Consider the following 12,416-nt stretch of genomic DNA (forward strand, 5'->3'; position numbering starts at 1 on the left):
GTGTGTGCGACCACAATTTTAACAGGCTCTGGAGGCCCAGGAGGAGACCATAAAAGATAGCACTTTTTACACAATCAGTCATCTCTTTAGACTCAGAGTCACCAACTCAATTTAATGTTGTGTGCCTACTCGATGCTAGGCACTGTGTGGAGACAAAGACAAAAACAAAAACAAAAAAAGGCATCTACACTGGATCTACCCTCAAGCACCTTATACTCTACTGTGTGTGTGTGGGGTGTGTGTGTGTGTGTGCCTGAAACTTGTATTCCAATAAAGTAATTTCAGAAGGCGGAAAATGCTCAATGCCTAGGGGCTTAGGTGGGAAGCAAGAACAGTGTACCAGCCGAGCACTTGAGCTGGGGTTTGAAGAGAGCTCAGGATTCTAGGGGACCAACACTTACGTAGCGTTTTAAGGTTTTCAAAGGGTTTTACAAGCATCATTTCATTTCATCCTATTGTCCTCGTTATAAATTTAGGAGGCCCTGGGAGAATAATTGATTTGGACAAGAAGCATCCAACCAGGAAGGGTAGAAGGTAGGATTTGAATCTAGGTTCCTCCTGACTACAAATCCAGTGTTCTTTCCATCAAGTAAACTTGAGGGGGTCACTAGCTGGTCTGAGGCATGAGTAGAGAAGGGAAAGTAGGAAGAAAATGACCAGAGGACAAGGGATAAAGGGAGGGAGACAGGAAGATAATTTAAATGAACAAGCACACACCAAAGGAACTGTCTTACTGGGGTCGACTCATTCCTTTCAGTATTTTGTTGCCAGGAGCAGCCCGAAGGGAACTAGCCACAGGAAGGCATGGCTGTCTTCCCTGGTTTCAACTTTATATCCCAACCTCTTGGTGGCCCTTTACAGGTTCTGTCACACCAAATCTATCCAAACCTTTTGGGAATCCATATGCACTTCCACCAGTACCATGGGAAGGGATGCCGTAAGTCTATTATCCACTATATCGAGTGATTCTTTCCATAATTTGAGTTTACCTAGCTCAGTGTGAAAGGCTGCCACCTTGTCAAATTGCTCAAGAACTTGAAGAAGACGTTCACTTGGTCTCCATTATTTAAAAGAAAAAAAAAAGATACGTATGGCAGATGACGGAGATCTTCTCAGACCTGATGGAGGTTAGGTGTGTGCTGCCTCTATCTGGAAATCTCGAATGTGCTTTCACAGGGCAGGAAACTTAATTATTCATTTCATTAATCATGTGTTACCAAAATCTGAGGGTCTGGGTAGTCACTGCCCCAGACTGTATGGCCTATAATGGCATGGAGCACAGCTAGGGCTATCCCAGGTGCCATGCCAAGCTGCTTCAATGGAGTTGCTTCCCCATTATATGACAGATTAATTAGTCCCTTCTCTGTTAAAGACAGCACATAACCTATTAAGCACATGTTCCAAATTAGCTATCTGTTATAATTTATTTTTGGTATTACTAGGGTTGTTTTAAACATTCGTCATGCATCAATGAAGACAGCCCTTGCTCTAGAGGTTTTACAACCTAATTAGGAGAATCGCTCATGAAAACCAGCCAGACTTGTTTATATTTTTGGAAGTTTCCCGGGCATTCCCTTTGCAAAACTATTTAAAGGTGAGGACTCTCTACTGGCCAGGAGCAGAACGAAGTCCCAGAAATGCTTCAGATACCAACTTTCCTCTCCCTTGCAGACTTCTTATGTTTTTTTGTCATGCTTGGTATCCAGCTCTCTGCCAAAGGCTTGCTGCCGTTTAGGCTGCCTTTATCTGTGGCTTTTGCTGAACTAAGTTACATAAGGGCAGAGGTTACCATACATGTTTGGATTTAGTAATTTTCAACCGGTGAACCACAGCCTTGGACTGGGCCCAACAATCAGCCGATAGATAAAACATGCCCTTGAGATACTTCCCCTCTGCCATTTTCTACTATGCACTGACTGAGTTACCAAAAGGGTAGAAAGCCTATGTTATATGAGATGGTGTCCATTTAATAGAGGGTGAAATGGACCATCTTTTCACATCTGGCTTAAATCAGTCCAAGTTAGAAGGCCCCTAACCATATTAACACTAACTCTGAGCATTTCAAAATAGGCCAAGCTGGGGCTAAGATGGACTTAGGCAGAGGGAGGACTTTCAATAGGTGCTCAAAAAGCATTTGCAGGTAGAAAGGGGATAGAGAGGAAACACTCTTCATAAATACAGAGAGAATCACATCCTGGTTCTAGTTGTCTATCTTGTACCAAACTCCGACACACTTGCAAAAGAAGTTAAAGGAAGTTAAAATTGTGATTCCTTTTCCTAACATCTCGGGAGACTTGATGGGCTGAATTTATTCACTGAAAATATTTTCACCTTCCTGGACATATGGGGCCCCGCGACGGTCAAATTAACTTAAGGATACCAGATCATAAACTAGTATTACAAGCATCCTTTACATTTATTACAGAAGAAGCCAGTGAGGAGACCTTGGTTCTCAGAGTCGAGCCATCCCCATTTGCCTGAATCCTTGGTGCTTTCTACTCCCGAAAGACTCAACTTGGAAATAAATACTCACCATCATTAAAGTGATAAGAGTGAAGTCACTCCTCAAAATATCACAAGCTGATGGGCCACTTTTGTCCCCTTACGAACATGGGCTTCTCTCTCTTCAATCTTACATTTTGACTGAAAACAGGGCCAACTCCAGGGTCAAGTGAAGAGACCAAAATCTAGATCAAGTGATATTACATGTTAGCCTGGATCTGTTCCTTTCACAGCGACAGCACTTGAAATCCAGTCCTCCAATCTTCCAGGGTAAATTTATAGACTCATTTTTTATTATCTAATGGTTATTTTATCACCATACAGAGTCTTCAGCGGTACCGTAATTTTGTGTGTAGAATGATGAAAGGAATGCGTATACCACCAGTGGGGGGTTGGCCATTTTTTCCCATCCCAAATCTTTAGCTCTAATTGGAGTTGTTATGAGATGACTCAACCTACCAGTCAACACAGAAAGTTTGACCTGGAGATTCATGCTAGTGTCAATGGCAATCCTAATTTTTTAAAGGAAGGAAATCCAAGATTCACTGGTGGCAAGTTAATTATTACATCTTGAATTTGTTATGAGATAATAGCTTTGTTGTTCAGTCACATCTGACACTTCATGACCCCATTTGGAGTTTTTTTTTTGGCAAAGATACTAGAGTGGTTTGCCATTTCCTTCTCCAGCTCATTTTACAGAGGAGGAAACCGAAGAAAAGAAGGTTAAGTGACTTGCCCAGGGTCACAGAGCTATTAACTGTCCGAGGCCAGATTTTAACTTGGGGAGTCTTCCTGACTCCAGGCCTGGTGCTCTATCCACTGTGCCACCGAGCAGCCTGTCACAATAGCTACCTTTTCCTTAACTTTGCTTACGCTGCTCCAAGTTCTCATACGGTATTCCGGTATAGTACTGAGCAATAAGCTCCTCTATGGAGGATTTTTTTTGGAGGTTCAAACTTGTCATTAGTGTGGAGAACTTCCAGCATGGAAAGCCCCTCCACTATTGCAACTGGCCACACTCTTCTGCTACTTATAGTCTTAAGGGAGTTGTCTGTGGTACTGACAGGTTATGTGACTTCCTCCTGGTTACTCAGCTAGGACGTGTCAGAGATGAGACTTGAAGCTATCATTTTGCCCCAAATACTACATTATGCTCCTCATTGGCATAGCAGAGCATTAAAAATCCCAATATAGGCTCACCAGAGGCACCTAAGAAGATGATCAATGGGTCTTCCATTTGGTGATAACCCCATTAAATGTGATCTTAAAACATAGACTGTTAGGATGAGTGCAGCAGAAAAAGAGGCAGCAGAAACCAGTAGAAATCATGTATTTGTTGGCAAAGACTGTGCTCTGTTTTAAGGCAAGTCATACACACACACACACACACACACACACACACACACACACACACACACACACCATTAGAGAGGACCACCATTTACAACAAATATCAGAAAAGGGCAAGTAGGAAAACCTTGTCATGGGCACCAAGAAAATGACATCTTAACCCTTGTTTTATATCTTCTACAGAAAAACCTCCTGGCAGGCTCGGGTCAGACAAAAGCAAAAAGAAGTTGTCAATTCCCACTCCTTTCAAAGTCTCAAAGAGGGCTGATGAACTGAACAGATTAACTTAGATTCCCTTCTCTTCCCCCCAAGCTTCTAGGGTCAGGCACTGTCACAGTACATGATTAGGCTTTATTTTCCCAGCTCTGCTTTTTCCTTCCTACAATATAATTGCCTTTGGCTGAATGAGTGAATGAAGGGGGAAATTGGGGACCAAATCAGGGCATCAGGCCATTTATTTCTGTGACAGTTTAGACCAAAGTCCAAGCAGGAAGGGCTCGATAGACAGAAACTGTTTTTCAATGGTTAACTAAAACAAAAAGCAAACCATCCGTGTGCACGTAACATACTTCTTGGAGCAGGAAAAGTGGGAAACAGGAAGGGAAGATTTAATCGTTTAAAAACCACTAGAATATCTTCCTCTTTGAGTCTAGGACACTAGCAATGAGCTTCCCTAGGTCTAAGAGAGAGAAAAATGTGCCTGCACCTTGCTTGCCTTTCTGATTGACCTCAGTTTATTTTTTCCATTTAAACCACTGGCCTTGGCTGTTATGGAGCTTTAGGAGAGGACTTTTTAGCTAAGCTGGCTTCAAGTGAGCTACACATGAGGACTTTTCTCTGCAATATGGGGGAATTGAGACTTGTTTGTCACCTCTACATGCTCCTTGGTTCCTTCTTTGCCTTCTGCCTGGGCACAGGTCTACAAAGATAGAGGATGTGTGGAGAAGGGAGGGAGGGAGGGAGGGATTCTCCCTGTCCCATCATTCTCCTCTCTACCCCTTTCAATCAATCAATCAACACTTATTAAGCACCTACTATGTGCCAAACACTGTGCTAAGCACTGGAGATACAATTCATCTTTGTGAGAGCTTACCTGTGGCTCCTGGGTAAGTGAAGACGGAGAAATCTGGGGCTGGATTTGGATCAGTCTGGGTTGGTAAATGGGGCCCACCTCAAATGTAGCCGAACACATGCTGTGACAATCCCTGCCATCAACTGTGAGCTCCAGCAAAGCCAGGTAGTACAAAACTGCCCTTTCATTCACCCCAGTGAACAGAAACCAAGGGGGTGGGAGAGAATGACAAGGATTTAAGGAGTGGAAACCTTGCATTACTAAGAAAATCCAGCAACAGATTCGACTGAACTCAAAAAGCATAAAACAAAAATTCATGAAACACAATGGAGGTTTATGTTTACACACATACACACAAACATGGAACAAAGCTCTGCTTGTAAGAATCAGTCTGAATGATTGTGACTGATGCCTGTTTGGACAGTTATTACTTGGCCATTAAATAAAAATACCTCCCAGATATTTCCTTCAAAAGAGCTCAGCGGTCTTTTCTTAGATTAACTGAGCTGGCCTCACCAAATCCCTGTGAGGTAGGTAAAAGACAGGTATTACTACGCCTATTTTACAGACTGGGGATGGAGGGGAGAAGAGTGAGGCACAGTGACTCCAGGTCACACAAGGATGAAGTACCAAAGTCAGAAGTAGATATGTGGTCTCCTCCCTCTAAAGTCTAATTCTTTCTAGTAGGAATACCTTGCCTTCTTTGCTCAATGTACCAAAACCTCTCACAAAGTTTGATTCGGGTGGAGCCAATACTTCAATGAGGAATGCAGGACATGTTGTTCAGTTTCTGATTAGTTTTCCCATCATTTCCTTTTAAAGTAGGTTTGGTTCCACTCAAAAAAGCCAACTCAAATCAAAGCCAGGGGACCTGGGATTAGCCAGTACCCTTTCTCGCTCTCTGGTGGTACCCTTCTGGCCATGTGTCACCCTAAAGAATGGAGTAGCAGAGTTAAAATACGTTGATGAAATACATAACTCTCTCTTTTTCACACACACACACACACACACACACACACACACACCCTAAATGAGACACCTGACCTGACACCATGGGTACAGCACCACAGAGTTTGATCTTGTGACCTTCTGTCAGACCAGAATTCATTACCAGACATACACACAGCTGCAGCATTGCCAAAATTCTAGCTGAGGGAAGCAATCAGCTTTGATAGGTATTGAGGGTGGGGACAGGTGGACTGAGCTAGTCGGGACTCTGGGCCAGAAGGGAGTCTACCCCTGACTTCCTAGAAGACCAGAGACCCTATGACATTGGCTGGCATGTGAGCGATGCTGAAATCCACTGAGTAGGCTCTCCTTTGGCACAGCATGACCATGGATACAGAAGCCACATACACCATGGCACAAACCTCTCCAAACAACAGTGGAATGCTCTTGGTTTACTGATTCCATTTGCTGGGGGGAGGAAGTGGGGGGGAGGCTGGAAGGGTAGGTGGGGGAGAGAGAAGGGAGAAGGCCAATTTTTTTTTTGTTTCCACTCATTAGGCACTATTAGGGAATCCCTAGGGACACTAACCAATACCTTGCCTTCCCACAGAGCTAACTGGGTTTCAGTGGAGAATATATTTGCTCTAATTTGCTTTAATCAACATGTGGTGGTAATAGGTCATAGGGATGATGTTTAGAAATGAATATTCACATGTATGCACATACAAGAGCACATACACACACACACACACACACACACACACAGAGCGGCATCTGTACATGAATAGCAAGAAACATGGAAGTGTTTGTTCCGGTTTAAGATAAATGGGTCCCACTGGGAAGCCCCAGGGCACACACTAAGTAACACAAATCGCCTAGGGTGTTGTCCCAAAGCATCCCTCGGGAGGTACAAAGGTCCAAGAGGTGCTTGGTCCAGATGCGACAGGGCCGATACGCTGCATACCACCTGTGGCGGGCCCAGCACGAGGCTTCGCCATTGCTCACAGGACCGACTCCTTGGACTCTAACTCAGGGACGCTGGCCGGAGCGGGTGCTGGGTTTCGATGGGTCACCAGAGGGGAGGTCTCATCCTCAGACTTGCAGTTGGGGACTGCCTCCACTTTCACCTCGCTGAGCTCATGGTCCACCTTCTTTGTTGCCTTCTCATTCAGGTAATGGAGGATACCAGCACCCAGGGCATCCCCTTCCACATTCACCACGGTGGTGGTCCGGTCCCTGTGGATGGCCAGAAAGAAAGCAAGGAGCGATTAGGACAAAGCCATGCTCACGTTGATCCTGAATATACAACAAACACTGGAGCATTCCATGTCGCAGTATTATAACCAGTGGCTATAACAGAAAACACAAAACATCACATAAGATATCATAAATTATATTAATTATAGCTTATATTAATGTATTATATAATAAAACATAAAATACACCTACACATACATACAATGCACATATACACATGTGTATATGCATATGTATATATGTGTCTATAGCTGTGTATATATAATTAATGTGTGTATATACATATATATACATACACATGGACATATAGATATACACACATATATGTATATATGTCCAGTGCTTTGGAGTCAGAGGCCCTGGGTTCGAATCTTACCTCTGCCATTTACTGTCTCTGTCACCTCGGGGTGGGTCACAATTCGAGCCCCAGTTTCTTCATCTTTAAAATGAGGGAGTTAGATAGTTTTAAAGTCCCTTCCACCTCTAAATCTATGATGCCACGATTATGGAGAAGCTGTGTTTTTGGACGGCATAAACTAAAAGCATGATGTCTCCTGATTCCAATGTATCTGAATGCCGAATCTGAATAGTAACTGGCCCTCTAATAGTTCTTGGCTGTTAAAACTGGCTTGTCACCCAGAGCCTCCCATAACTGATCCCTCTGAGGGAAGCAAGGGGTTATCTTCACTCCATTTTATAGACAGGGAAAACCGAGTGATTAACTTTTCTCAAGTTTTTGTAGAAATAGAAGAGAATGGTGGCCCTACTGCAGAAAGAAAGACAAGAAGAGGGGTCCCAAGGTTATGATGTAGAGAAGGAAGAAACCTTGGAGGCTGCTAGGTCCAATGCCCTCTTTTTACAGATAAGGGAAAGGAGGCTTGAAAAACTCAAGGGATGTGTCCCCATGAGTGTGGTGTCTGAGGCAGGATTAGAACTCAGGCTAGAGTATGCCTCCTAGATGGTAATTGATACTGTTCCTTCCTGGGGAGCTCGTGTGACGTTTCTTCTTTGCTGCTGCCTTTACTCAGGCCCTCACCTCACTAATTTTACAGCAAATTGCTTCCTAATCAGCTGCCTCAGAAACAGCCATTTCTTTAGTACAGGAGAAAGGAGAAAACTCTTTGAAGAAGAGAAAAAAATGGAAACCAGCCTGGGACATCTCTTATACTAAGCAGAAGCCTTTCTAAGAAGGGCAAGAGATGGTAACTTCAGGCATTGGCTTCTGGGGCCTACTTCAGCACGAGGTAAATTGTGCCAAGTAAAGAGACTGGATTCCTTCTAAAATATGAAGCAATGAGTCTAGTGTTTAGAAAAATTTAGCGTTTAGAGAAGGTCAGTTCCACTCATGAAGCCCTAGAGACAGTTTTTGGATGCCAAACTCAAAGAATACTCTCCCAGAATTATGAAGTCTAAAATGGATAATTTTGATTATATTAAATTTAAAAAGTTTTGCACAAAAAAACTGCAACGCAACCAAGATTAGAAGGAAAGCAGAAATTCAGGAAATAATTTTTTAAAGTACACTCGCCCTACTCAGCGCCACCTACTGGCTGCCCTGACTTTCATTAAGTAGTGACTGAAATCCCATCTTTTATAGGAAGCTTTTCCCAAACCAGCTTAATTCTAGTGCTTTCTCTCTGTTAATTATTTCCTACTTATCCTGTATATAGCTTGCTTTGTATGTATTTGTTTGAATGTGGTCTCCCCACGTTGGACTGTAAGATCCTTGAGAGCAGAAGCTGTCTTTAGCCCCTTTTGCATTTAGTCAAGCCGGGCACATAGTAGGTGCTTGATAAATGTTTGTTGACTGATCTAAGCACTATTCCCAATTTTGGAATTTGGGTTGAGGAGGGGGAGGGAAGGGTGGAAGCAGGGAGGCTGACTCCTCATCTCTGTGCCTAAGCTCACTTGTCTGTAAAATGGACAAAACCATTTTTGTTATACAGTCTTTGGCTACATGTGACTTAAGTAACTTAATACCTAGAACTTGATTTAAGAGTCTTTGTAACAGGCTTGGAGACAAGGAATAAATATTGAGCTTAATGAAATATTAAATGACAAACAGCTTGGAAGATAGAGTTTTGAATCTTCTGCCATTTGACTAATTGTGTAACCAAGAGCAAACAATGAAAACTTTCTGGGCTTCAGTTTTCCCATCTGCAAAATTAGGGTAGTAACACCTATATATCTTACCATACCTGAAGGCGAAGTGACACCTTAACTCTAACAAGAACCCCAACTCTAACTGGAACCCTAATCCCAAACCTAAACCTAACTCTAACCCAAATCCTAACTCTATCCTGAACCCTACCTCTAACCCAAACCTGAACCCCAACCCAAACCTAAACTCTAACCCTAACCCAACCCTATAGTGCTTTATAAACCTTAAGGCTTTATGTTTATAAATATCAGTTACTAGTAAGTCTTCCCAACTTCCATATTGTTGAGGTCAGCAGACATAAATTACAGTATGGTCTCATCCATGATGTTCTTTCCTTCCCTTTACAAGAATCTCTCACCTACAAAAATATTTATAGCAGCTCTTTTCTGTGGTAGCAAAGAACTGGAAATCAAGGGGCAGCCCATCAATTGGGGAATGGCTAAACAAGTTGTGGTATGTAAATGTAATGGAATACTATTGTGCTACAAGAAATGGGGAAGATACAGACTTCGTAATAACCCGGAAAGACCTACATCATATGATGCTGAGTGAGGGGAGGAGAACCAGGAGAACATTGTATACAACCACAGATATATTGATTCTGTGATGACTAACTTTGATAGACTTGGCTCTCCTCAGCAATACAAGTCTCAAAGACAGCGCCAAAGGGCTCATGATGGAAAAAGATATCTACATCCAGAGAAAGAACTACGGAGTCTGAATGCAGATTGAGGCAAACTATTTGCTCTCTCTTTTTTTTTTCTTTTTTTTGGTTTTGTTTCGTCTTTCTCATGATTCATTCCATTGGTCATAATTTTTCTTTACAACTCGACTATTGTGTAAATAAGTTTAATGCAAAGGTACATGTAGAAAATATATCGGATTCCATGCCATCTTGGGGGGATGAGGGGAAGAAAATTTGGAACTCAAAAAAATGCGGAACTGAGTATTGTAAACTAAAAATAAAAAATCTTAATTAAAAAAAATAAAATGAATTTAAAATTAAAAAAAAATCTCTCTCCTATTTGTGTGTCAGCAGATTGCAGAGGAAGGCACCAACTGGGGAAAGATTCTCTCCTTAGTAGCATCAGCTTTCTTTCTAGTGGTTGGTACCACTTAGGAGCAAGGACTTTTCCTAAGCCTTTGTTCCCTTGGATTACCTCTATCCGAGGCTGACTGGAAGACTATGCCATTAGCCTTCCCCACAAAACGCTGGCACTGGAAAGAAGCCTAGAGATCCCTTCATCCAGCCCGTGATTATTCAGATGATGAAACTCGGGCCCTAAGAGGTTAAATAATTTGTGTAAGTTCCCATAGCCAGCAATGAAGCCAAAGCAGGATTCCTGCCCAGGCCATTACACCCCAGAGTTTCTATTGGCTCCAGGGTGACAGGGCCATATAGAGAGTTTGAGCAGCTTCTATCTAGGGTGTTCCAAGTCTGTGGTGAATGACACTTTGAGAATTATCATTTGGTGTTAGGAGAGGGAGCCTAGTCAATACAGGGCTTCACATAGAATCAGGAAGCTTGGATTCAAATTCCAAATTGGGGCAGCCCAATGCAATACTTCTTAGCTTCCTTTTCCTCATTTTAGAAGGAAGATAAGGATAATGACCTCACAGGGTTGTTAGGAGGCTTTAATATATGCAAACTACTTGGTGAGATTAAAAGGACTATATAAACACTAACAGTTATGATTATGTCTTGTCTCATTTATTTGACTTTTCTGATGCAGAAATCTTATCTCCCAGCTAGGCTGTAAACTCCTACAAGGAAGCAGCCATGACTTACCTTTTATTTTTTTGCATCCCTCTCTGTGCCTAGGACAGGGCTTGATGCAGAGCAGCTGCTCCATAAGAGAAGGTGTCAAGGAAATGAACATAAGGACATGGACATAGAACTGGAAGAGCCCTAAGATGCCATAGAAGCCAATGTCCTCAATTTCCAGGGACATGAAATGGATTTTTTTTAAGGTTACACAGGTATTAAATGGCAAAGGTGGGATCTGGACCCTGGTCCATGGCTGTCTCCCATCTGCACCAGCCCCAGAGGGTGGGCACTTACACGATCCAGTCCACTGCCAGGATCAGGGAGAGATCATGAGTGGGCAGCCCAATGGCCTCTAGGATAATGGCGATGGTGAGAACGCCTCCAGCTGGCACTCCCGCAGCTCCAACACTGGCAGCCGTGGCGGTCACCCTGTGGGACGGCAAGGCATAGGTGGTCACTGCTGCTACATACAACATGCTCACTTCCATTAAGCAGAAAGTGGAGAGGATACATAGAAGCTTTTCTATACATGTTGATAATGAGGTTGATGTATGCATTGCCAGAGCTAGCTCAGTGTTTGGGAAGCTCTGAAGGAAAGTGTGGGAGAGAAGAGGTATTAGACTGACTACCAAACTGAAGCTCTACAGAGCCATTGTGCTGACCTCATTGTTGTATGCCTGTGAAACCCGCACAGTCTACCAGCACCTGGCCAGGAAACTGAATCGCTTCCATTTGAATTGTCTTAGGAAGATTCTGAAGATCACCTGGCAGGATAAGGTACCAGATGCTAAGGTCCTTTCTTGAGCTAAACTGCCAAGCATTCAAACTCTGGTTCAGAGAGCACAACTCCGATGGGCTGGCCATGTTGTTCGAATGCAAAATGTACGCTTGCCAAAAAGACCATTTTATGGAGAACACACACAGGGCAAGCATTCACATGGTGGTCAGAAGAAGCAATACAAGGACACTCTCAAGGTCTCTCTTAAGAACTTTGGAATTGATTGTGCGACATGGGAGACACTGGCACAGGACCGCCCATCATGGCGTACCTCATCAGAAAGGAGGCTGTGCTCTGTGACTAAAGCAGACTTGAAACAGCTCAAAAGAAATGCAAGATGCGCAAATTTAGAAAATCCACCCCAGATGGTCACATGGACTATTTGTGCCTGACCTGTAGTGGAGGGTTCTGAGCTCATATTGGTCTGATCAGCCACAGTCAGACACACTGTAACTTGACTCTAGCATAGTGATGTCACTTTGGTCCTCTTGGAGAATGAAGGACAACAGCCAACCAACCAACCAAACAAACACAACAGTTCTAATGATTACTTAAACATTATTATTATTACCTAATTATT

The 12,416-nt window shown here is 43.0% G+C and overlaps 1 protein-coding gene across 1 annotated transcript in view; it reads right to left on the minus strand.

The window, feature by feature from the left end:
• Nucleotides 1–3,815: 3,815 nt before the first annotated feature.
• SLC1A4 (solute carrier family 1 member 4) overlaps nt 3,816–12,416 on the minus strand; it is a 40,807-nt gene continuing 32,206 nt past the window's right edge. The window contains exons 7-8 of the mRNA XM_036750520.1: nt 11,353–11,487; nt 3,816–7,108 (exon numbers count right to left, since the gene is read on the minus strand). Coding sequence (XP_036606415.1) covers nt 6,874–7,108; nt 11,353–11,487 — 370 coding nt within the window. The 3' untranslated portion in view covers nt 3,816–6,873. The remainder of the gene's footprint in view (nt 7,109–11,352; nt 11,488–12,416) is intronic.

The sequence above is a fragment of the Trichosurus vulpecula genome, chromosome 3 (genome assembly GCF_011100635.1).
Source record: "Trichosurus vulpecula isolate mTriVul1 chromosome 3, mTriVul1.pri, whole genome shotgun sequence".
NCBI classification, from domain to species: domain Eukaryota; kingdom Metazoa; phylum Chordata; class Mammalia; order Diprotodontia; family Phalangeridae; genus Trichosurus; species Trichosurus vulpecula.